The sequence below is a fragment of the Ambystoma mexicanum genome, chromosome 4q (genome assembly GCF_040938575.1).
Source record: "Ambystoma mexicanum isolate Mex_15411 chromosome 4q, UKY_AmexF1_1, whole genome shotgun sequence".
Classification (NCBI taxonomy): domain Eukaryota; kingdom Metazoa; phylum Chordata; class Amphibia; order Caudata; family Ambystomatidae; genus Ambystoma; species Ambystoma mexicanum.
Window position 1 is genome coordinate 1288557029 of NC_090928.1, and position 23204 is coordinate 1288580232.

The 23204-nt window shown below is 45.5% G+C and overlaps 1 protein-coding gene across 2 annotated transcripts in view; it reads left to right on the forward strand.

The window, feature by feature from the left end:
- The window catches only part of PEX6 (peroxisomal biogenesis factor 6), an 846859-nt gene that overhangs the window by 575380 nt on the left and 248275 nt on the right, over positions 1 to 23204 (forward strand). For both annotated transcript variants that reach the window (XM_069608918.1, XM_069608917.1), the window contains exon 11: positions 1585 to 1790. In XM_069608918.1, the coding sequence (XP_069465019.1) occupies positions 1585 to 1790 (206 nt within the window). The remainder of the gene's footprint in view (positions 1 to 1584; positions 1791 to 23204) is intronic.

Sequence of the window (23204 nt, forward strand, 5' to 3'; positions counted from 1 at the left end):
AAATATTACAACTTTGCATCCATCTCTCATTTCTGACCCCTCACACTACCCTCGGAGTTGATACTCGTGGTATCTCACCCTCCCGATTCCCCCCCCTGCTCCTTCTCTGACACCCACTCATCTTCGACCTCTGTGTCTCTGGCCATTCACGTTGAGTCATAATCTATACTGATGGCATGCACTGGGCCCTCTGGATGCCCCTAGCATTCAGGCTATCTTCGCTTGCAGCTACCTGCACGTCCCTGATCACTTTACTTTCAATTCGAAACAGAATGTCACCTTCTCTCCATTCGTCTGCACCTGTCACCATTTTCCGTTGTGATGAATCGGCAGTGATTCCCCCAGAAAACCAGGCCTGGGACCCTTCTCATGTGGCCAGGGAAAGGTAGATGCTTTCTGATCCCGACCCTGGGGTGGTGTTCTGCAGGAGAATCATATGGGGGTGGGAGGGTATCCAGGTCAGGGAAAGTGGGAAACCGCCTTGTTTAACTTTCCCTGAAGCCCCACTCTCTTAATTGGTTATTGTAAAACAGAAACTCAAAAGCCCAAGTTTTCCATTAGGGAATTCAAGTCCCATAATCCTCTGAATACTGGGACAAGGAAGAGGGCTGAGGAGGTGCAGTGGTGCAGGAGTGGTCAGATTGAGTCAGATGATTTAATAATCAGTAGATTTAAAAAAGTCTACAGAAAGAAAACTAAAAGGACTCTCTGGTGTGAGAGCTTTCGGATTGTTTATGAAGTCAAAAACTCCAACATTCTCATGTGATTATTGGCTGCAAGCTATATTAATGAGACTATGGGCCTCATTATGAGTCCGGCGGTAGCCGTGCCGGTAAATACCGCCACGGCTACGGCCAGAGTCATTTCTTTCCGACGCCCGGCAATGGGGACCTACCAGGGCATTACAGCCCCGTCGGTCCAGCTAATTTCATATTGACGGGCGCCGGAAAAAATTACTCCCCATTCCCATTCAAGTCCGATTGGACTTGATGGGAATGGGAAGGATGGATGCACCGGTACCATTCATGAATGGTGCCGGTGCATCCACCAAGGTCTGCGAGCGGGTGCTGTTCCGCCCGTCAGGTCAGACCTGGCGGTCGGAAAGGCACCCGCCCGCAGACCTCGAAGTTTGCCGGCCCAGTAACAACAGTGTCGGTAGCTTACCGGTACCTTTCTCATCGGACTGGCAAACTTTAATGAGGCCCTATGTCCCATGATTTGACCCCCTGATATGAGGGTTATTCTTCGGCTTGTGAGCAAATGCCTGTTGCATGTAAGTAACCTTTTCATAATGCTTTTGGCAGTTGGTCAGTGTTAGAACCTGTGTGCTTGAGGTTCACGATCAATATATAAAATAATCATTGCAGTATTCCTCTTTCTCTACCATTCTCCTTCTGCCCCATGTTTCCTCTTCTTTGTAAATCCCCCTCTTTATCACCAAAAACATCCTATTGATAAAAGACACTTAACTCTTTCAGTGCCATTAATCCTATTTGTCTTTTTAATCTCCTATTTCTTTCCAGCTCGATCATAGGGCACCTCTTTTCTAACTGTGTCTCACTGTGATTGTCTCACTGTCTGCAGGTCCCGTCGGTCCAGTGGCAAGATGTTGGTGGGTTGCAGGATGTGAAAAGGGAGATCCTTGACACGGTTCAGTTGCCTTTGGAGCACCCTGAGCTCCTGTCTCTTGGGCTCAGGCGCTCGGGTCTCCTGCTTTATGGCCCTCCTGGCACAGGCAAGACCCTGCTAGCCAAAGCAGTTGCCACCGAGTGTGCCATGACCTTCCTCAGGTACGTCAAGTGCTTTTACTCTGTTTATAGAGTGCTCCACTACCCCTGGAGTTAGGTGAGATGTGAATGGAAGTGCAGCCATCAGCCAGGCCCCTGGCAGGGGTGCTTGTGTGAGAGGATTGTCTCGTTGCAGGCATTCCAACAGGTAGATTGCCACCTGACAGTGGGAAGAATCTTGCCCACTGTTATTCATCTATCTTTGACAATGCGTTGTGGCTCTCCCGAGGTAAACACGGCACTGCTTTCATAGGAAGGATTTCTCTGCTTGTGAGAGGTGTCCTGCGACTGTCCGATAGAAGTGACGCACTGAGAAAAGGGGAACAGTTACCGATTTTGAGAGAGGCTATGGACGAGTGTGTAAAGGCATCCTTGATGCCAGTGCAGGGCTGAGGATTTGGCAGCACCACTTCTTTGTTTTATTTGATATATTAATAGGGTATGTTCTAATTCGTTCATATTCATGTTGGATCGCTTTGAAAGTAAAGTTGTAGGGCTGGGAGAGTTAATGTCAGGGAAGAAATGTCTCATCACGCTGCCAGCTCCTAATGAGCCGTTGACTGGTGGGGAACTCATGCACCTGTATGCCTATTCTGAACGGCCGCCAGTCAGGCTACAGATGGATCAAGGGATGTTATTTGAAAATACATTTCTCTAGAACCAAAATGTGTCTGCTATGTCTGGTAGCCAGCCAAGTTTTGGGAGTATGCCCTTGAGGGTGATGATTGCAGTCTTGATTGGAGCACCTAGACACCACGTTGGGGGGTCATCGGACATTATTTTCACTATACACCCTTTGCCAGAGCCTTGCCACCAACCCAGTGGCAGTCAGTTGCACCCACCTGGGACTGTGGCAGGTTTTGCGGCACAGAATATTACCCTTGCAATATGCAGTGCCTCTTATATGCCTAAAAAAGGAACTAATAGGAAATGTTCTTTTATCATTAATGTGTGTATATGCGCTCATGTCGAGATAATGAATATTGAGAATAGTATAAAGCACCAATAACCACCCTGCAATACAAAGAGCAGTGCCTGAATACAGTTTTAACATCTTATTCTTCTCTACAATTTTAAGCCCAACTGCCAATTGTCATTGCGTATAGCCGTTCAGAATATGACATGGTCAAATTCTTACTGGTGGTTTGTGAAAAGGTGTGTCCGTAGTCATAGAATGCCAAACCAGCAACTGAATCCTATCAAGAAGGTGTCCCTAAAACCTATCAAAACCATTCTACTACTAAAAGGTAAAAGATAAAAAGCAAGATAAAGGCATGCTAAAAGAAATAACAGGTACAAAATACTAGTAATCCAGCTAATGGGTCCCTCTTTACTGTCCACTAGATGTAAATATGAGACTCATGTACTGGCTAGAAGAAATACATAGGGGAGCAAATGTCTTACTATGTGCTAGGCCCAAATTTGTACCACAACTTGACTGTGTCCCAAATACCATTGAAGAGTTGATAGATATTCACTCTAAAGTTCGATCCATTAGTGAAGAATTCTATTAAGGGGTTCTTTTATTCGTATAACATTGAAATTCACATTAGTACATTCATTTAGTCAATATGCTAATCAACTATTTGAACCCCTCCTCGCCCCACCCCCATACAACGAACACTGCTCCAGGTATAACTAGAGACCGAAAAGGAAGTCACAGGGAGAGTCTCTCATTGCCCTCAACTCCTGTTTGCTTTGATCTTTTCTGTTTAGTGTGGCTCTGTCAGGTTCAGTGCCTGCATGCAAACTGGGCAGGATAGTCCATTGTATTTGTTCTTCATATAGTTGACAAAAAGGGATCATACTGTCACAAATGTCAAGGCTGTCTCGTTGAGATTGGCCGTTTGTTTTTCCACTGCCAGGATGTACCAGACTCTGTCCCACCATAGGTCGACTGTGGGAGGTGTTGGTTTCTTCATCCTCTGTAGAATAGTTAGCTTAGCCCCCAGCAAAAGGTGGGCAATGAGCTTGGATCCACCCGAGTCACGCAAGTGTTTGTGCCACCAGTGCTCCCAACACACAGATAATTGGGTCTATCAGAATCTCCACCATCCATAGCTTTCATTCTAGACCTCACTTTGAGCCAAAAGCTCTGTATTAATGGACAGCCCCAAAGGATGTGGAGTAAAGTGCCTTGTCTTCTTCATCCCCTCCAGCATTTATCTTTCAAATTCGGAGCGATGACATGCAGTCTAGCCTGTCTCTGACTCCACCTAGTCAATATCTTTGTTACCTCGATGTGCTAAGCGCATTTATTGCCTTGTATAGTGTCGAAATTCATCCCTTAGATTCGACAGAGATGCAATATCGCTTCCAACGGAGTAAGTTTCCTAGTTGCCATACCGAAATCTGTCTCCTTCTCCTAGGCCCATTTCCTGCTTGCAATCATAGAATGATCGAATGATCGAATATTCCCCCTGAAGAATGGCGAGGGGTAGGAGGTTGAGCCCTTCAATATATAGTGGTCCCAACTCAAGCATCAAGGGTAGCCTTTGTGATCATGTTGGAGTAAAGTCCTCGTGCTCCCTGAAGTTTAGGTACCCAGGTTTGCATCCATAGGTGCCGGCCCGCTACCGCTTGCTCCATATGGAACCAAATTTTACCTGATTCTCTCCGAGCCCAATCCACTATAGGCCTCGCTTGTGACACCCAATAGTAGTTTAGTAGTTTAGGGAACGCAAAGTTTGCTTCTCCTTACCTGCGTATTAGGTCTTCCTGTTAACTCTTGGCACACCGCCCGCCCACAGGAATTTGAACATCATAAGTTCTTGATGGTGACTCTGGCTCAGGTATAGGGACTGACTGCAAAAGAAAGAGCAGACGTGGAAGGGCATTCATTTTAATGGCCACTATCCTCCCGAACCATGAGAGTCGTAGAACACCCAACCCCCTTAGGTCTTTCTGTATCTCTACTAAAAGCAGGGGACAGTTAATTTTATATTGACCCATCAAATGAGGTATGATTTTTATCCCTAGATATCGTAACTTCCCTCTTGCCTATGTGCATGGAAATTGGAAGCCTAGCCTCGTCTGCAGGGCTGGTGGTACATTAAGGTTCAGAGTTTCTGATTTAGAATATTTTATCTTGAAGCCGGAGACCCGACCAAACTGTTGTTGTTCGTTTTATATGGCAGGAAGGGACACCAATGGGTTTGTTATGGATAGAATGAGATCTGCAAAAAGGTTAATCTTGTGGTGGGTGTTCTCAAATTTGATACCCTGAATATTTTCCCGGGCCCAAATCCGAGCCGGCAGATGTTCCATCACCAGGGCAAATAGGATGGGGGGGAGCGGACAACCCTGCCTCTGGCTAGATGCATTGGTGCAGTTAGGTCACCGCATATTATAAGGCGTCACATTGGTTGCTTATAATTGGCCAAAATCATGGCGTGCATTCTAGGTCCAAAGTTGAATTCTTTTAATATAGCTTCTAGGAATCCACTGTCCATTCTGTCAAAAGCTGTTTCAGCGTCTAACACTAGAAGAATTGAGTGGGCTGGGAGTCGTTGACCTTTGTCTTCCAGGTAGAGCACTCTTCAGACATTGGGCCTCATTACACGGTAGGCGGTAACCATGGCGCTATTAGCGCCATGGTTGCCGCCGGTACCGTACCGAGTCCGCCTTGGTGGATGGTGGAATTACCGCCCTACTCCAACGTGAGCAGGGGCGGTAATTCCCCATTCACCAAGGCCCTTCCCCATTCTCATTTTTGCCCCATAGGGCATAATGGGAATGGGGAAGGTGCTAATTACGGTACCGCAAATTGCGGAACCGTAATTAGCTCCGCGGTCCCTTTGCGGGTCCCGTCCTTAACGCCTGGAAAAACCAGGCGTTAAGGGAGGACCCGCAAAGGGACCTCGTAGTAAGGCTGTAAGGGTTTACCGCTACCTGACTTCTTGCCCTAGGCCATGGACACCGCGTCATTCAACCATTTGCAATATTATCTTCCTTAGTAAATCTTCCAATAGGTTATTCTACAGGTTAATGCAACACAGGAGGAATGCACCTAGAGTGGGGTCTGTGGGCGATTTATCAATACATGGTTACCAGTGTCCTGTTGACCGGGTACTGTAGGTCGTGGGGTTGGGTCTCGGGGCATGGGACAGGCGGTCCATGTCATCATGTCTTGTTAGAAGTCATTATGGATGTGTTGCTGTAATGTTGCCATAATATTGGATGTCCTAATTTTACAGGGGCCATTAACCTAAGGTGAGCCAGTGGGTCGTGGAGCTTAAGAAAGGGCGCCTCTGGATTTGTGTTTTCAGGCTGAGGTTTACTGCTGGGTTGTAAATAATACAGGTGGCGGGCCGTGGCCTTGGGTGCTGCAGGGGGAACTACAAATCTCAGCGGCTCCAGCCGTGTTGGGGGAGGTGGAGCAGCGCGGCACAGGCCTCTGCTTTTTCGTCTGGCAGACTTCGCTGAGAGGGAGGGGGAGTGGCCTTGCATGTGCTCGCAAAGGTATTTTCCTCGTGTGTTGCCGATTTTAGGTGGAAGAAGCATAAACAATAATATACAGTACTAATTGAGTCATTCCAAAGCTTACGTTTTAACATTGCTAGTGCCTTTCATATAGCCAATCCGAGCACATTACTTGTACACTATGTTTTTGACAACTACAGCATTTTGTTATATACTTATACATTCGCGGTAAGTGAGGTAGTAGTAAGGTTGGTGGAGCACACAGAAACAACTCGCCACTGAGACTGACGGCAGTGGCACATAGTGGGCTTGGACACACACATAGGGTGCATTTTCGTGCACCCTTTACGCGAGCCCTCAATATGGTTGCATTTGTCTTTCTTTGCACTCTAGCAGCATTAGTTTGGTTATGGCGGGGGACCGTGGGGTGCAATCTTTTCAATGACACACATAACACGAAAACCCCCGGGACGCTTTTACTATTTGCGCATAACTGCAGGGATGTGGGTGCTTCATTCCTAATGTCGTATGAGCACACATTCTGCCATATTTATACATTTTACAGGTTTTTTAGTCAGAGAGGTTGTGGAGAGAACGCTTTCATCGCAGGTAGTTTTCTCATTAGTATTTGGAAACTTTGCTTTTGTCAAAAGACCATTTTACAGTTCTTTTTCCACCCAGGCCCTGCTGGCCGGGTCATGCTGGGAGCAGCGATACACTGCGGAAGGTGAAATGTTAGTGTTGGTATCTTACACTAGCTCATGTCCGTCTTGTTCGTGGGAACGGGCTCTCAGCAGATCTGCCAGAGAGCTGTGGCCACAGGGATAATTGAAACTCTCCAAGGGTGGGGGCCGCGCTGCGGTGCGCAGGGCTCAAACCATCTTCATTAGACAAAATGATTCCCGAGGCCTAGCTAAATTCGGCAGGTTTGGTCAATGTCTTCGGCAGGTGACCCATCCACCACCTGGGCCCTGGTGGTAGGGAGGGGACCCCTGACGAGCCATGGCCCTCACTGGGGGAGAGGATACAGGGGAGGGGGGACCAATCCTCCCCTACACGTTAAGGGAGGACACGCAAAGGGACCTCGTAGTAAAGCGGTAAGGGTTTACCGGTACCGGTTCCCTTACCGGTAAACCCTTACCGCATACCGTGTAATGAGGCCCATTGTCTGCCGTTCCCTGATTGGTCGGGGCTCAATAATGGAGGGACACATTAATCTATCCTATGCGTGAGGATTTTGGTGGAAACATTTACATGAAGATCGAGGAGCGATATCGACCTATAAGACGAGCACAGCCTTGAGCTCTTGCCTGGCATTAAAATGAGTCACTTGTGCCTCTCTCTCATGGAGTTGGGGAGTTCGCCTCCCAGCTTGATAGTGTTAAAGATTGTGGCTAGTGGTGTGACCAGGGTTGAGCTCAGGGCTCTGTAGAACGCTGCCATCAATCCACAAGGCCCAGACACTTTATTACAATTTAGAGTATTGATTGCCATTAGTACCTCCCGATACTCTATAGGCGAGTAAAGGTAGAGGCTATTACTCTGAGATAGCTTTGGTTGGTTTATATCTGTTAGGTATGCTGACTGATCTACTGGGTCTATGTGTTCGGCAGTATGTAACTCAGCATAGTACTTATGTTCCTCTCCCCCATTCCGTACCTTTATCGTCAAGTATTGTTTGAATGTATGCTCTCCCCACACTGGCCCTAAGCGTGTTTGCCAACATCCTCCCTGGTTTATTGCCATGTTCATAAAATCCCTGTTTGAGTTGTAGTAGGGTGCGTTCTGCTCTGTGTTCTTAGGAGATTTAGCTGGTTTTTGGAGGCTTTTAGGGAGAATTCTCTTATAAGGTTAATTTCCCAAACCTAGTGATTCCCCCAGTAGCTTTGCTGGATTTTTGGGGTTTATTTTTTTCTCCTGCTAAGAGTGAGACTCTTTTCTTCCCACTTTTTAGGCATGATTTGAGGTATGTCTTTGACTTTGTATGTGCTTATGGGCTATGGGGTCTTTTACTCCATAGGGTATCATCTGTTTTTGTGTCTGTGTTACACTGCACCCTCAGTGCATTAACACAGGGGTGTCATAGTGACCCCCAAACATAGACTCCATACCCTGGGACTGACTACTGTCTCCCAGGGCATGTAAAGTCACCATTGACTTTACTAGTCCAAAATTGTGAACAGAACCAGTACAAACTATCATATTGTGGAAGTACTGGAATGGGTTTATTTCTATTGCCTCTTGGTCTGTTTTCAAGGGGGCACTGTCCAGTCCCCCTTGTCGAGTTTCTGGCTGGTGGCAGTGGTTACCACGCAAAATATTCCACCAGAATATTTCCTATGGGATTTTCCCATTGATTTTAAACGCACCACTTTTTGGTGCAATGTTAAAGATGCCGCCGGTTTATTTATTTAATATTAAATCAACGGTTGGGTCTTTTCGCCAAAACTCTTTTCTAAAATGGCGTTCGTGTCCGTCTCTGTAACTCTAACCAAGGTCGAGTCCTTTGTTACACTTTTTGGCGGGCTTCTCCACAGAAGCCCTCCAAATGGTGCCACTCTGTCTGGGTTACACAGGATGTGTGGGGAGGGGAATTGGCAATTTGGACTGCGTTGCCTTAGCAACCCAAGTCGCACTCTATTCTGATTGGCCCAGTGGTGAGCCGCCCGGCTCACCACTTAGCATGTGTGAGTGACAGCTAGGCTGTTGAATGGGGGTTTTTCTGCATAAAAGCAGGGCCTTTGGGAATGGAACTTCAGAAGTCGCCACAGGACCTAAGAATCCGAAGAGGGAAGAAGCTAAGCCATCTGCAACAAGGACACCACCGGTGGAGCCCTGCTGAAACAACCTCACCACTTTCCCAACGACAAAAGCAGATCTTCTGCTGGAAGAGTCTTCTCCCTCTAAGCTGGTGGGATCAACCAGTTCGCCACTTCACCTTCCAAAGACGTCTCTTGGTCGAGTCGCCCGTGCCAAGCACCCCGGCGACCAGATAGCCAAGCTTCACCACTTTGACCGCGAATAAAAGGAACGCACCTTTTACCAACGAACTCCGCGGCTGGTCTCTTCCCTCGGCAGAGCAACGAATACAAATTTCCTCCTCGACGAGATCGTCTCTTCCCCTGGTCGAAACCACGACTTGCATCCAAGGCCAGGACCAACTGACGCCGCTGGAGCTTCCTCTCTTTTTAAGGTACTGTGTTCCACCTGGCCTCCCTTTCTTCGGATTGCTAAAGGCGACCCTTAAATCCTTGGCTTTCCAACTGGGTTAGCTCCAGACCTTCTAACTTTACTTCTCGAATCACCCCATCCCCTTTTGAACACACTGCAAAGACTTTTTAGTGCATTTTAAACCGTGGGATCCTGGGCACATTTCGCTTTACTCCATTTAAAGTGGGCCTGGCCTATAAACTTTGGCTCTACAGTGTATACTGCCTTCACTGACTTGGAAAAGTGTTGGAAATTGTTTTATTTTTATGCTCTGCCTTTTTCTCTCCCTTTAACCTAATTATTGGAGTGCCATCTAACTTACACGCTCACCTCTGTTTTGACAAAAAGTGGTGTTTTAACTTAGACTTGTCTAGTAATTGCTAGGGGAGGTGTAAATACTTTTCTGATTGTGTTTTGAACTTGCTTTGTCTTATAGTGCTAGTGTATTTTCTAAAGTGTGTGTTAAATAAATAATTATATACTTTTGATACAAAGCTCTGGTCAGTGTGTGCTTGTTCCACTGTGTTTTTGGCCCTATTGTGTATACTCTATATATTGCCTTACTCTTCTTGAGGGAAGTCTGACTGCTCAGCCACAGCTACCAGGTAAATCTGGGTGGTACAGACTGCTACCAATTGGGTTTACTGCTTACCCCTGTAGTCTTAATCTTTTTGTAGTGTTCCCCAAGGGAACTGCACAGGATTCTGCCTAACAGAGGCAGCCAGTTGTCTAAATACAGTCCTAGTAGGGTGTACCTGATAAACGTTCTCATATTGTTTAACGTCCCCTTGTTGCTCGGGGAGCCCTCTCATGCGCTTCAATGCAGCTGCACTGAAGATCAAGTTTCCCCTTGCCGCAGCTTTGAGTACATCTCAGTATGAGCCTATCAGTAGGTCCCCTGGTTGATTTGTGGAGTGATAGTCCCTCACTGCTTGCTTTAGGTCGTCAAGGCACACTGCATCTCTCAGCACACATGGTGGAATACGCTACGGGGAGTGTCTCCTGCCCCGTATGCACTCTCGATAATTTGACCAAAATCATGCTATGGTCGGACATGGGCTCTATGTCCGAGCTCACCAATTGATGCATGTTGCCTGTAGGTGCAAATATATAATCTATCCTGGATGCCGACTTGTGCACATGTGAGAAGTGTGAGATGGTTCTATCTACAGGGTGCTGAAGCTGCCATACGTCCACCAAATTTAGTTCCAAACAATCCCTGCTTTAGTGTATGCGAGGCTAACCCGAGTGACCATTAGGTGTTCCGAGCTGATCTGCCCATTGCGAGATTCATATCTCCCATTAGGAATATGTCCCCCCCTCTGCCCATTCTTTAAGAGTGTGCAGCAATGTAATCATGAATGGTTTCTGGGCTGAGTTAGGCGTGTAAAATGACACAAATGTGACCATCCTCCCTTGTAGGTGGCCCTTTATCATAATATAGCTCTCTCCTGGGTCTGTGATAAACCAGTTGTCTTCACCCGCTAGTCCCCGGGATCTGTCATCCAGGTGGCCAGGACACGGCCATCGCTTTCGGATCCAGTTCCTGGGGGTGGACCAGTGCAGGAGCATCACCTCGTTGACGGGTCTTCGGGGAGTGGGACACAGGATGGCGAGATGTGGTGCCCCTTCCCTGTAACACCTTTACCCCATCCTACCAGGTAGGGTATTTAGGAACTGAACCCCCCTGCCCCTTCACAACACGAACACTTTCTCACAGACAGCTTACTTTGAGAGAAAACAGACTAACACCCGAGCCATATGCCTGACATGTCCCAATACAATGGTCAGGCAGGATCAGGCAATTACTGACCATTACACACACCTGACTTCTATTACACTTTTCCACCCGGATAAAAGGTGGAGCATGGCAAAACACGGGAGGAAGCAGCAGTTCCAAGATGGTAGTTTAACCCGAGGAGAAAGACGGCAAAACCAAAGGGGATTGCAAGTAGGGAAGTGCACTTGACATTTTCGACGAGCAACTGTTACTTTCATGAACCCTCGAGAATAGAAAGCGTAAGACCAGGAAACCAGGCTGAAGAATCCTGCATTGTGTGTCGCGCCGATATGTAAGGTGGGGAGAATCGCTTGCCGCTGTGGTATTGTCCTTGGCTCCTACAACAAAGCAGCACCAGTGAAATCAACACAGCCAGTGAGTTGGGGAGACTGATACCAAAACGGTCTGTGTTGAAGTCAAGGTTGCAAGCAGGAATATTGTATGGCGAGTGCGGAAGCAAACACTGTGAAATGCATGTGATAACCAACGCAAGTATAAATTGAACAGATGAATGATTGAACTTTGAAGCCAAGATACAATACCCTTAACACAGTGGTCCGGCAACACGTGCGTGCTCATTCTAAAGTCTGTAAGGTATCCAACTAGAGTTGAGGAAGGTGAAAGAGTCAAGAACTGTACATCGAAGTGGTCCTGCGACGGGTCATGCAAAATCCTTTGCCAATCGAAAGTCTTCAATGTTGATACTGCTAAGCAAGTTAGTCCAAGTCCGAACGAGGGAGATTAATTGAAAGCTTTTGGGATAAAGCAAGTTTGTGCTAAAGTGAATTAAATTGGTCAGAGGCCGGCAGAGTGAGACTGATTGAATGTTGCGTTAAAACTGGTCTGAGCCTGGCTGAGGGGGATCCGAGGTCAATAGTGAATCACCCGAGAAATTGGACCAATAAAAATCCTACAAAGTTTGTATTAAAGGGGATCTGAGCCGGCTGAGGGGGATCTGAGGTGAATAGTGAATCACATGTGAAATTGAGTATGTATGAAAATCCGGGAGGAAAAGAAATGTTTGTTCGCCGCATCAGGCCCTCTGCAAGAAGAGACTTTGGAAGACAAAGAGACTTGAGCACAAAACTGCACCCTCATGCTAGAGAATCCAGAGACTGTGCCAAGCTTGAGTGTACCGCCTTATCCCGTGCTTAAAACGGGGGGGAAGGGAGGCCAACGACCTGAGCATCCTGACATATCATTTATTTTACGTAACATTGATTCCCACACTATTTGTATTTAGAGGTAAGGATTGGCAATATGTTTATTAGTATAAGCCTTTACTTTGACAAGACAACACCAGGACTGCGTTATTATTATTTGATGGTCATAACTTGCTCCCATCTGTAGATTTAGGAATAGATAGGCGTTTTTCAACCCCTTAAGTTCAATAAACGCCCTTGAACTGTGGTCACTTGTGTTCGTCTTACTGTTGATACCATGCCTTCCTTACAGGTCCCTCTTACTATTGAATTGTTTAAAGGACAGATCCCTGTGAATAAGTAGCCGAGGCCTAGGCCTGTAGTGGGTCAATCTTACTGGGAAGTCGGATTTGAAACATGTGCAGTAGATGCGTTTCTTGCAGTGCTACAACACTAATTTGGAGCAGCCTTAATTCCATAAACAATTTCTAGTTTTATTTTATTTAATATACAGTGATTGGTTTATTACAAACTTTTCTTCATTCACTTAAAATCACATAAAAGAAAATTACTTTTACAAAAGTGAAAACAGAAATAAAAAAAGCAAAGTAAGCAAAGAGAAACCACACCAAAACAACCACAGCAGCATGAATACAAATACAAGAATAAAAAGTCATACAATTAATCATAATACCTTTATTCAGTAGCAAACATTACTATTCATTTCATTCAATTATATTACTATCTCTTCCATACCCTCTGCTAGCTATCGATTTTGTAATATTTATTTTTTTAAAAAATGTATTGCGCATTTGCAAGGCACTTCATACAACAGAATTGTGTTTCAAAGCACAACAAGTCTAAATGGGGAGGGAACATGGGAAATAATGACAATGGCAGAAACAGTAATATACAGTTATTGCCCTACTAGGCCTTGTGGCATTCAGCCGTGCAAGTGCATTGGGGGGAAGTGCAGGGGAAGGGGATGGAAGGAGGAGCAGGGGGGTAGACAAGTGCTGGAGGAGGGACCGGGAGGGAAGTGCTCAGGGGAGCCAAGGAGAAGGACCTCAGGCAAAGTGCTAGTGCAGGCGGCTCTCAAGGGTGGCATGTGGAGCCGTCAGGCAGGGGCCAAAAGGGCAGTGCAGTTGGGGGAGGGGTGCTGGTAAAGACTGGGAGGAAGGGCCTGGGATCCTGTGAGAGTCATAAGGATCAGGCCACCGGTCACAGCGGCAGTGGGCTGATTAGCAGGGAAGGGAAAGATGGAAAGAGGTAGAGAAGAGCAGAGTTTTGAGAAGTTTCCGGAACTTAAGGAGGTCCGGTTTAAGTCTGAGAGGGACAGGGAGGCTGTTCCAAAGGGAGGTACCAGCCGAGGAAAGAGACCTGCCCCCCACTCTTTGCTTGGGAAAGCGTTTGACTGTCAGAAAGCTGGAATTAGGGGGAGCATGGGGCTCCAGAAAGGGAGTATTTAGGGAGGGAAAGTTGGAGATAGCATGGTCCCAGGCCCCAGAAGGCTTTGTGGATGATTCAGAGGGTCTTGAATTTGATCCTTGCAGCCACCGGGAGCCAGTGAAGAGATTTTAGGGCTGGAGAGATGCAGTCCCTGGGCTTGAGGCCAGAGATAAGTCTGACAGCCCTATTCTGGATTTGCTAGAGTGGGCAAAGGAAGGAAAGATGGAGATTGAGAAAGAGGCTGTTCAGTAGTCCAGCCTGGAGGGGACCAGAGCTCTGTAAACATTGAGCTTCTGGCGGAAGGTGAGGAAAGGAAGAATGCCTCTGAGGAGGTGGAGCTGGAAACACTTATTCAATGTGAACTGCAAACTAATGAGGTTAAACAATGTCCACATGTCATCTAGAGAGATTGAGTCCAACTTCTGTTCTATCTTAGCCCCCATATTGGTAATTCAGCTAGTTGGCTTTTTTGCAGCTAATAGTTTGTAAGATGGGTCTAGAAACTTTATTTGAGCAAAGACTTGAGCAAATTCTTCTCCAATCAACAATGTGATCCACCACTCCCCAGCAGTTTCCCTTTTCCGCAACAAGTTTTCCCACAAATTGTGTTCTTAGGCTCGTGAGACCAGGGCAAAATCCTACAAAATGTGTGATTGTTTCTATTTCTTTGCTATATAGGCAGTGCCTACAAGCGTTATCAGATCTTCCCATCTTCTCCCGGGCTTTTAATACTACATTGGTTTGGTATAAATGTGTGCTGAAACTAAAAATTGAGTTCAGTGGTAACTACTTGGGAATTTGCTCAGATATTTAGGTAACACATTAAAAGCCTTTGTTTCATGGTTTGTTGGACTGAATAGTTTATATTCTTTCCTATAAGCCTGTGTCTTAATCCAATTCTGATGCCATAATCTAATTTTCACAGAGCTAGGGTTGGATATATGCACGTCCTCTGTGGTCTCCAAAGTATTCAGGTTAGCTCTACAATTGGAAAACCATTGCTCAATTACCCACGATTACCCGGTTGCTTCTTGAAAAGCTCAAAATAAATGGGTGCATTTTTCATTATACATTTCCGAAATAGGCTTAAGATCTTCCAGACTACTATAGAGTATAAGGATAATAGCCCCAATGCATGACTAATATAACCTGTATTGATACTACTTTTGGTAAAGATAGTACCTCTTCCAGAAAAATGCTTCTAAAACCGCCCAGATTTCACACGATAGGCTAATAGATGTTTCTGCCCCATAGGCAAGTATCCTTACTACTTTTTGTTTATAAAAGTTCAAATGCGGGATAATCGTACATTTTCCATATTTCCTGTTCAGTGCTGCACCTTTGGCAGCAAGGTTTTTCACCTTTGCTCTTAGTTCCATTAAACAAGGGCTTTCGTGTAAGCTTGAATTTAGGCACATGCCCAAATAGCGGAGGACTTCCACTCGTTTTATTGATTCTTTGCCTAAAGTCCACCTAAAGGAGGTCTTAAACTTGTCTTTCATTGATCTCATGCACATTAATCTGGATTTAGACGCCTTAATTACTAACTCATTCTGCGTTACATAATCCTGTAACCGTTTCAGCTGGCACTGTAGGCCAATGGGGTTCTGGCCGATCAAGAACAGGCCATTGGCATACAGCAGCCATCCTACTTTCTCCCCGTTAATTTTAGGTGGAAAAGCAATGTCTCCCCCCTAGAAAGACCCCCAAATCTGATAAGAATAGATTGAATAAAGCCGGGACTAGGGGACCGCCCTATTTCAGGCCTCTGTGTGTCCGTATGTCTTTTGATAAATCGGCCAAAAGGTTTAATCGAACTCGCAAACTGGTTAAAGTATAAAGAACCTTTATCGCCTGGAGCAAGTCCGTTAAACACCCCCAGGCTACCATTTTCTTCCACAATGGGTCTCTATTGACACTATCGAAAGCCTGTGCTAAATCGATAAATGCCATGTAGACATTTACGTTGGAATTGATTGCTCTTTCAGCATGTTCAGCAGTAAGATATTTAACCCTATCCCCACCTCCTTTACAAAATCGGTTTGAGGAATATCATATAGTTTTTCCTTTTCCACCAATTTTACCAGCCATTTCAGGACGAGCGAAGTGAACAATTGGCCCAACACATCCAGAAGGGCAATAGGGCGCTAATCTTTGTGGTCCGCCCTATTGCCCTACTTAAATATAGGGACTATCACTGCCGACTTCCATGACTTGGGTACTTCCCTTGCTCTCATCGCCTTTTTTAAAGAGCAATGTCCGAAGTCTACTCACTGATCCATTGATGCCTTAAGCATTAAATTGCTAATCCCATCTGGCCCTGGTGCTCATAAATTGCTAACCTTCTTAATGAGCTCTATCATAACCGCCCTGTCAAGTTGAATATCCCATCCTTGTTGGTGTACCTTGTTACCCGCATGAGCGCACTCCTCTGTTAAGGTGCAGGTGTCTCCCAAGTGTTTCGCTCAGGCTTCTTCTGTTACTAGGTTGCCAGATTTGTTTAGTGTTTTTCCCGCAATTACCCCTAACATTTATTCTGCGTCTTTCTGAAACATTTTTTTGTACGCAATTAACCAGTTCCTATATTTTTGTTCCTGCTTCTTTACCATTTCATATCTTTTCCTGTTCAGTAGCACTTTAAGTCTTAATATCTGCGCCTAACCTTTTCTTTTCCTGTGCGATTACAATATCATACATGTGTTTTTACTTGAATCCCACATTTTGATTACTTGTTCCATCTTCACAAAATCAATCAACAGGGCACAATTGATTACAGGATCTTCGCCTCCCAAGTTTCCTTTGGTGATGCATCCCTTATACTTTTCATTTATTACCCCAACGTCTCATGGTTTCAAGCCTTGTTGATTCCTTCCCTGGGTTAATTCTACATCGTACGCGCACCTTACTTCCTCTCTCTATTGCAATCAGTTCACTTTCAAAATAGCATGGGAGCTATTCCCCGTTGCGCTTACCTCAAAATTCTTAACTTTTGGCACCATATTCCAAGATAAGTACATGTAATCTAGGACTCCAAATTGCGAGTCTCTAGACCAAGTTGGCCTTGCTGGAATGTCCCCTCTCGTTTGGCCATTTTAATACGTGAAATTCTCTCAATTCCTTTTCTCTTTCGCATTCCAAACTGCTTTCCTTCAAAGTGGTCGAAATAGAGGGTTGATCTTTCCAACCGATACCATTAATTTCACCACACCTTATGTTCAAATCACTGCAGCCAATTATTTTAGGATTGTTCATGTTGATATAACAGTCATCAGTTAGCTCTGTTACTCCCAAAATAAAATTCTGTGTGCTAATTGCTGCTGGGTTCCAGTAAAGGTTTAGGATCACCCCTAGTATAAGCTTAGAGTGGCTATCTTGCGCCAACTTTATCTTAAGCCTTTGCACAAATGGGTTCGGGTTCAGGGTTTCCAAAACTTCCACACTATTCTTCACCAGTGTTAATAGTCCTGCTGAGGGTCTCCCTTTTACCCCCTTTTTTGCTGGATTCAATAATAATTGAAACGCTGGATTCAAGTAATGGCTTGAAACGTAACCGGTTTCTTGTAGACATACAATGTCAATCGCGTCAAATATCTCTTCTTTGTTAAACAGATGTATACTACCTTGTGTGTTCCACAAGCCAACGACTAGATACCTTAATTTAGCCGACTCTTCTAGTTACTTTTTGGGATGTATAACCAAGGCCTCTGCCATCCAAACCCAGGATCCTCGTTCACTCTCTTTGGCCCTTCCTTTGTTCTCCTTGATCACTCTCCTCTCCGATCCTTTGGTGCAACGAAAGGTTACTTTTTAGGGGGCTCTTTTCTCCAAACTTACATTTTGGTCCCCTGCTTTCCCTTATATCTCCTTCCACCTCCCTGCTAAGCTTTGGGCTATTCCACTCAAGCTCACCCTTTCTTTCCCCCAGCTCTCTTATCCCCCCTCATCTTGGCCAGCCTCTTTCCCAAAACATAACCCCACACTATTCCTCAAGGACTCCTTTAAATCAAAACCCAATTGTAACAAACGGGTCGCTGCCTCCAATAATAAACACTTGATAAGATTTGACTCTAGATGGAGCACTACCCAATCCAAGTGTCTCTGTTTCAAAAATGCAACTTGTTTAATATCCCTAGTATCAATTTACAGAGTCTTGGGATATGGTGGAGTAACATTAACACGCCACTTCTATTCAGGATGAATCCATCATCTCCTGACAAGTCTTTCAAGCAATCAACAATTTCCCTGCACATTCTTCCCCATTGATTTAAAGTTAATGGAGTTTTTCGTTTTCACAGCGTGGGGAAGTTGGCTCCTCGTTTCCTTCTCATCTCCATTATGTTTGCTGTCTATCATCTGTCTTTTCTGGGCTAGTGTCAAGTATTGCTCTGTTGGCTCGACAAACAGCTAAGTCTCCTTACTCCAGAAGTTCTCGCTGTCAGGCCTTTCAATACGTGCTCTTTCCTGCCCATGACTCAGTTCTTGTTCCTCTTCCTCCAGATCAACGTTACCATTGTCCGTCTCGTATGCACTGTTAGATTCATGAGGCCCTCTTCGATGTTTCTTTGACTATCATCATTTATTTATTCTATCCTCTGGTTATAGGCATGGTCTGAAATCTTTGGCACCATAAATTGAGTTTTCTTTGGAATGTTTTTATACCTTCTCACTATTTACAAGAGCCAAATCAGGCATTTCGGAGGGCCACATTTTGCAGGAATTTCCTTGCATCATTCGACCTTTTCCTGTGGTCATATTTTTGGTTTTCTTTTGCACTCGTTCTTTATTATATGTATTATTTTTATTTGTGTGCTGCTTCTTTTTCCTACTGAAAATTGGAAATTCCTTGCCCGACAGCTCTTGCACCTCATCTTCCATGTTTTGCGGATGAGAAGTTATGTCTTCTTCAAGTGCAATAATCTCTTGCACTGAATCATCTGGCACTGTCTCAGGTGCATCTCCCACCTCATTATCCACTCGATCTTTGTTCCTGGGGTACAACGTTCATTCATCGACAGTTGTTTTTTTAATGGTTTTTTTGCCAATTATTTTCTTTGAAAAAAACCATAAAGAAATATATGGGGGTGTAGGTAAGAGAATATAATGGGTGGAGGGATAGGGAATAAAGTAAAACTAATAGGAGATTGGGGGCTGGGAGAGGGTCCCCCAAAATAATAAATAACATTTCTGAAGTTTTTTGTTGAGAAATGGAAAATGGTCAAAAAACCCATCGAAAAAACCACTGTCGATGAATGAACTTAGAACCGGTCCTGGGGACATGCTGCTCCTTTAGTTTGAACCATTCTTTTGTCTGCTGATGTTTGACCAAGAAATGTAAGGGATGCAAAAACTGTCTCTTTATCCCCACTTCCTATCTGCATCTCCTGCCATCTCCTCTCACAGGATGCACTATGGGTGCTCTTGATGTTAGGACTTCTCATAATGCCTGCTTCAGAAAAAAAATTCAGTCACTGTGGACTCTGACAAATAGATTTTGAGATCACTTGTGTCTATCTTACTGTTGATAACATGCCTTCTTTACACTCTGCCTGGGGCCTCTCTACCAACCAATGAAGTTAGTTGCTTTTACAATGGTTCACCTTGCACATGATCATGTTCTTCGCTCACCTCTGATCCACGTTGGTGAGTGGGTATAGCTTGCTTCTCTTGCTTGTCATGAAGTCACATTTGCCTTCCTATTTGGGCCGGACAACCCGTATCCATTTTATCGTTGTTGGATTACGATCACGTTCGAACTTCGAACTATTGCAAATAGGTCTTCTTCCTGCCGCCTGACTGTGGCACGTTTGAACCCGTCTGCTGAACTCATGCGCTGGCGCTACATGCTGTGGACAGCCTTTAATCGCAGTCCACAAAGATCAAAAGGGCTGCAGGCAACTTTTCTCCAACAATATTTGCAAAGGCTCTCTGCAGTACGACTGAACTTGTCTGCCAAACTCAAGCCTAAACAATTGTGATTTCTTGTTAGGGGTACTCAATCCCCTTGCATTCAGAGAATGATGGTCATGCTAATATAGACAATTCTGTGTATTATCTCTATCATTCAACGGTAGTTTAAATGGCTGGAAGTGCCAGTGCCAAACATGTGAATTACCTGTTTAGTTTAGTTTATTCATTTATATGATGTGCACCGGACCCAGGGGTATCAGGGCGCAAGCAGTACAGACAATGTGAAGCTTAATTTACAAGTTACATACATAGTAATACACAGGACATATAATTACAAGGTAGTACATAGAAAAGGCATAACTAATTAATTGGTATGCACTACAAGAGTCGAAGGACATAGCAAATATATGTAGAAAAATATACAAAGAATATACACAGGTATGTACTTGTTTAGTGATCATTTACCTTGAGCCAGTTGATATAACTAAGTCTAAACCTTGGGTAGGATTGATCCACCATGAGATGGTGTGTTAGGGAGTTCCAAAGTTGGGCTGCTTTGACCTGGAAGCTGTTCGCCCCCCCCCCCATCTTGGTTAGTCTAAATCTGGGGATGTTAATACAGTTGGCATTGGTAGATCTTGCGGGTCTCGTGGAGATTCTTCTTTGGACTCTGTTTACAAGGTAACTGGGGGCAGCGTTGATCAATGCCGTGCGTGTCAAGGAGGCTGTTTTTAGGTTGATTTTGTTGACCGTGGCAAGCCAGTTGTTTTGACGCCTTATGGCGGAGATGTGACACCTTTTGGACACACCTAAAGCCGCTCTAAGGGCGTTGTTTTGAAGAATTTAGAGTTTTTGGGTGATAGCTTTGTTGGCGCCAATATATAGTGCATTACAGTAGTCGAGCCTCGATAAGATCAAGGCTCTGGCGAGGGTAATGCAATTATCATCTGACAGAAAGGGTTTGCCCGTTCTGATCAGCTTGCATGTGTATGCAGTGGCTGAGGCCAGGGTGTTCACTTGTTTAGTAAAGGATAAGGTGGAATCAAGGCCTCTTTGGCCACCCTGATAACATTGCCATCGATGATGAATGATGTGTAGTTGGCTCCTAGTTTTTTTATATTAGCCTGTGTACCTAGTATGAGTAGTTCCGTTTTTTCATCATTCAGGCAAAGGCCATGGATAGCCATCCATGCCTGGATGATGAGATGCACCTTGTTCACCAAGGCCAAATCCTTTTCGTAATCCCCGGAAAGAGGGAGGAGAATCTGAGTATCATCTGCATAGATAGTGTAGGTGATACCAAGAGAATCCAGATCATCAAAAAGGGGCTTGGTGAAAATATTGTACAAGGTGGGGGAGACGCAAGATCCTTGGGGAACACCGCATGTGATGGGGATAGGGTCTGCTGCCGCTGAGGGCGAGAAGACCCTCATAGTTCTGTCACTAAGGAAGGACTCAATCCAGATGATTGCCGCTTTAGAAAAGTTGGCGGCTGTGTCTAGGTGTCTGCAAAGGACCTTGTGGTCTACCAGGTCGAATGCGGCTGAGAGGTCTAATAGTAAAAGGAGGGCTGTTTTCCCTTTGTCTCTCCGCTCATCTACCTGTGCTTTCAGGTCAATGAGGGCTGTCTGAGTTCCATGTTGGGGTCGGAAACCTGATTGACAGGCTCCCAGGAGTTTATGCTCTTCCAGAAATATTTGGATCTGGAGATAGGCCAATTTGTCGAGGATCTTGAGCAGGAAGGGTACGGTGGGTATGGGGTGGGGGGCGATAGTTGGAATTAGCGGATCTAGGGTTTGTTTTTTTAGTAATGGGAGCACCCTTGATTGTTTAAGATTGGCTGGGACGATTCCTGAGGCGAATGAAGCATTAATCAGCTTAGTGATGAATGGCGCAAGATCTCTTGCTGCGTCTTTAATAAGCTGAGCCGGGCAGAGGTCACCCTGGCAATTTGAAGGCTTGAGTGATAGGATTACTTTCTCAGCCTCAAGGGTAGTAATTCTGGAGAAGTAGAAACGGGGGGTTAGGTTAGATACTGTTTTTAGGGGGGGCATTGGCGGCAGTGAGGTTGGGTAGGTTGTTGATGGAATGTTTTTTTTGATATATTTTGTTTTGAAGGGTAGTTATTTTATTCGTTAGGGCCTGTTGTATCTCAGAGCACCACGTTTTGTCCTTGGTGCAAATTTCAGGTGTGGTGATGGGGGATTGACGTTCTTTGAGTATGGATAATAGTTCTTTGGTGCTGGAGTTGGCCCTGGAGATGTGTTTGTTATAAGAGTTACGTTTTGCGAGGAAGATTTCTTTTTTGTATTGCGATGAGATCTCTGAGAGTTTTGATTGGCATTGGTTGGGAGGAGTCTCCATGTAGTTTCACAACTCCTCTTTAGTAGTGTTTACCTGTGTTTACCATTTGCAATAAGTTCCTTTTAGTCGCCCCCAACCCGCAGTGATTGTCCCCAGAATACAAACTCCTGTGACTCGCTAACCTTAGGGAGCACTTCCCATTCCCACCCCCGATCCAACACTCAAATATCGCCCTCGGTTTACAAGGGGCTCAAATTAAACCCTAGCTCCAGAGCATCTAACCCTGATAACCTAAAACAATAATAATCTTCCCTCTTCCCCTCCCTCCACTCTCCTGCGCCAATCGTTTTTCTATATCCAAAAGGCCGAACCCCTCCCCTTGTCTTGAGAATTGCCTAGGCACACTACAGTTCTCCCAGCTGTCGATATGGTCTCATCTTGTAGATTTGTTGGTTGGTTTCATATGCCACTGCTCTGTCTGTGGGCCTCCACTCGAGGTTGCCTTCAGGGTGACTTCAGAGGCCCTTCTTTCAGTCTGAGCATCCAGTCCCAACATCTTGCGTCTGCTGTCTCCCGAAAACAGGGTATGTACCTTGCCCTCTAGTTTGTATTGTAGGCCAAAGGGATAAGGCAATCTGTTCCGTATTTCACTCTTCTGTAATTCTTCAGTTATTTACCTCATCGACCTTCTCCTTGTAAGGGTGAATTGCGACACATCTTGAAAGATCTGGATCACAGAGTCTCGCATTATACCGTCCTCTCTACACCATGAACTGCATTTCGCTATTGACTTGTCTTCACCACTAGTCTGGAGCCTCTCCTATGTGTCTGTGTCCCCCCAACGTCCCATTATGAGATTGTGGCCTCTGCACACTAGGGTCTGTGGCCCGCCGGTCTTGGACTCACCTGGCCTGGCCACGTCAACCTGCAGTTGAATTCTCTCCCTTTGCAGGGAGGCTCCTCCTCTGCCCGGCTCCCCTCTCCGGAGGCAATCTCTTTGGCTTCCCGGTTCTCCGCTCCTGGGTCCAAAGCGTTGGGGCTGGACCTCCTTCCCTCCACTGTCAGGGCTTTCGGAGGCCAGCTACCGACCTATGTCGATCCCGCGGCTTCTACCACACATCGTCAGGCCTCTGCCGACATATCAACCTATGTCAGCACTTCCATCGACCCCACAGGCCCGCCACTTTGGTCTGCTCATCTTTC